The sequence below is a fragment of the Nansenia antarctica genome (genome assembly GCF_963989245.1).
Source record: "Nansenia antarctica genome assembly, chromosome: 12".
In the NCBI taxonomy this organism is placed as follows: Eukaryota; Metazoa; Chordata; class Actinopteri; order Argentiniformes; family Microstomatidae; genus Nansenia; species Nansenia antarctica.
Genome location: NC_137682.1, coordinates 21597824 through 21600902, shown reverse-complemented (window position 1 = coordinate 21600902; position 3079 = coordinate 21597824). Strand labels below are relative to the sequence as shown.

The 3079-nt window shown below is 42.9% G+C and overlaps 1 protein-coding gene across 1 annotated transcript in view; it reads right to left on the bottom strand.

Moving 5' to 3' along the window:
* Positions 1-249: 249 nt before the first annotated feature.
* Positions 250-3079, bottom strand: part of nox4 (NADPH oxidase 4) — a gene marked incomplete at both ends in the record, with an annotated part of 42210 nt that continues 39380 nt past the window's right edge. The window contains 2 exons of the mRNA XM_080542994.1: positions 250-373; positions 2092-2192. Coding sequence (XP_080399120.1) covers positions 250-373; positions 2092-2192 — 225 coding nt within the window. The remainder of the gene's footprint in view (positions 374-2091; positions 2193-3079) is intronic.

Here is a 3079-nt window from a genome sequence, read left to right as displayed (position 1 = left end):
TCTGATCTCTACTCCCTTACGACCACTCCCAACAGCTACCAATCAATTTCACAGACAGAGTCTGGTGTCCAGGAGAGAACGAGAGGGGACGTGGAGGTGAGTCAAACGATACAATGGGATTGATCTTTCAGACGAGAGAGGAGAGAGTTAGGGTGCTTTGCTCCTTAGGTTGGCTCATCTGAGTGTCAGGCTTTTTCTCGGAGAGTCTGAAGGGGCTTCAGTGATGCTGGAGAGAAAGGAGGGCCGGTCTCAGCTGAAGGACTCTTTGTTGAACTCGAAGGTGGTTCCCGAGTCGCCGCGGCCGGAGTTACACAGTCGGTGCAGCGTCCGGGAGATTCCTTTAGGTCCGCAGCAGAACACGCCCACGCGCTTACTGAGAACACACACACAGGACAACGACGTAAGCACACACACACGAGCACATGCTCTCATCCACACACACACACACACACACACGCACGCATGCACACACACACACACACAAGCACATGCACTCATCCACACACGCACACGCACGCACACCCACACTCACACACAAGCACTCATCCACACACGCACGCACACGCACATACACACACACACACACACACACACACAAAAACAGTCCATTACAGTTTTTTACGGTCGCTAAGTCACAGTGTTCAATACTGAAACCACAGATTCACAACTCGTCATACAGTCAGCAGAGCAGAAACCCATGTGAACAAAACTGTGACTCTTTCTCTGTGATTTGTGCATTGCTTTCATACAGAATGCATTCAATGACCACGTTCTCCAAATGCCATAACACTTCTCTCATTCAAACTCCCCCACCTGCAAAATACTATGTATTTGCAACACATTTTTTCATTGTTAAACCACTGTGTTCAAAACTGTGAAGAACACGTTCAAAACTGAATTATTTGGTGCAATTTTGCAGTAATCATATTCCTATGACAGAAAGCTCGCAATAAACTGTTTTTTTGCACAGTGTTTGAGTGTGCAGATGCTGTTATTTTGCACTCTATTGATACTCTTCAGTTCCAGCACCTCAGCAAAGTCTGATAAGGGATGAGCGGTGGTATTTTCACTATTTGCAGTAATCATATTGAAATGTCTAGAAAATATTAGCAGAATATATACAATGAAATGAAATAGACTAGATGCATTGCCAGGGAAGACATTAGATGTGACTAGATGCAGACCAGAGGGTGGACCAAAACCCTCAGGAGTGAGACATTTTTGGTGTGATTGCTATTGTATTGTAGCCCTGGAATTTCTGTTTTTCTTTTTTATTTGAACTTTGCATCTTCCACTTTATTTTTCACTTTTCATTTTACACAAGTAAATGTAGTGTACTTTGAAGTAAATGTACCGTAACTTACTTTCTGCAAAGATACTGAAAAATAAAAATACACTAAAGGGCAATTTCTGTTGCGCGTCAACATTCCATTTTGAAGTTTGAATGGAAGTCTATGAGAACATCGCATCTCAACACACACGGCCCCGATTTTAATCGCACGGCGAAAATTCGATTCCATTCATTTTGAATGGGACAAAGCACACGGCGTGCGAGTTTTGTCGCACTGTCAAATTTGTGCTTTTTCCCATTCAAAATGAATGGAATCGAATTTTCGCCGTGCGATTAAAATCGGGGCCGTGTGTGTTGAGATGCGATGTTCTCATAGACTTCCATTCAAACTTCAAAATGGAATGTTGACGCGCAACAGAAATCGCACGCTGTGTGCATTGGCCTTATGATTACTATAAATCAAACCATTTTTATAATGAAATATTCATACATACATATATTCTTGTGAAAATCATTAAAACTATGTAATGCTCCCTGTTGTTAGTGTTTTGTAAGTCAGAATGTTATGAATGACAGTGTATGCTTCTGAGTGAACATTGTTGCCAGTGTGTGGTTGAACGAGCTTCTTTTGAGACATGAAGTGATTGGCCAACATGAGTGTTACTAATGCAGACTGTATGAAGAGTTGTGAATCTGTGGCTTCAGTATTGAACACTGTGACTTAGCAACCGTAAAAAACTGTAACAGATCTGTGCTGATGAAGGACAGGAGAGGAGGAGAAGTCATTTTGGATGACTCACTGCTTATTGGTCTTCCCAATCTCATCAAGCAGCGGCTTCCATCTCGGCCGTCCAATGAGGAGCCGAGAGCTGAGGGGGCGGTACTTCTCCTCAGAGATGCTCTGGAAACAGGAAGTCAATATATTATACATTCCTTTTTTTTTTTTTTTACTCACCTTGAAAGCACAATCTGGCATTTGGTTTTCTGCTGTTCAGTGGTCATTTAAAAGAATGATGTCTAGCCATTGATTCTCGAAGATCATGACCTAATGATGTTATTAAAACCGTCAAAATGTTAGATTCCATTTGTGCCTATTGTTCTGTTCAGTATAACGGCAGGTGGGTGAAGTTTACGGTGAGCTTTTTAGTATGGTGAACGTACTGCTGTACTACGGAAGACACAGAGAGAGAACAGTCCCATGTGTAGAGCCGTGGTTTCAAGGCCAAACAGAATGAATAGAAGGAGAAATCGATTGAGTACACACACACACACACACACACACACACACACACACACATATACACATGCACACACGACCACATGACCATGCATGTACACACACACACACACACACACACACACACACATTCCGTCTAACAAACACAAGAGGAGAGAAACGTCTGTTCACCCGCTCTCTTTCACTCCTCATACGGTCTTGTTCCTTTCACAATACTTTTCCACCCTGCCAGACAAACAACATGGCAAGGTGCGAGTGACGAGAGAGAGAGAGCGAAGGAACAGAGAAAGAGAGAGGATAGAGTTTAGTTTAGTTTATTAGTTTATTATATCGAGGACAATCCAAATACATGAACCATATAAAATAAGGTACCCCAACATCACACTTGACAAAAAACACACGTAAGCAAGCTGAGGTGATTGAAGGGGCTACAACAAACACCACATACACACTTATGGGGGCAGCGACATTTCAAGCACATAGAAGCCACAGGAGTGAGTGAGTGAGTGAGTGAGTGAGTGATTGAGTGAGTGAGTGAGTGTGTGAGTGAG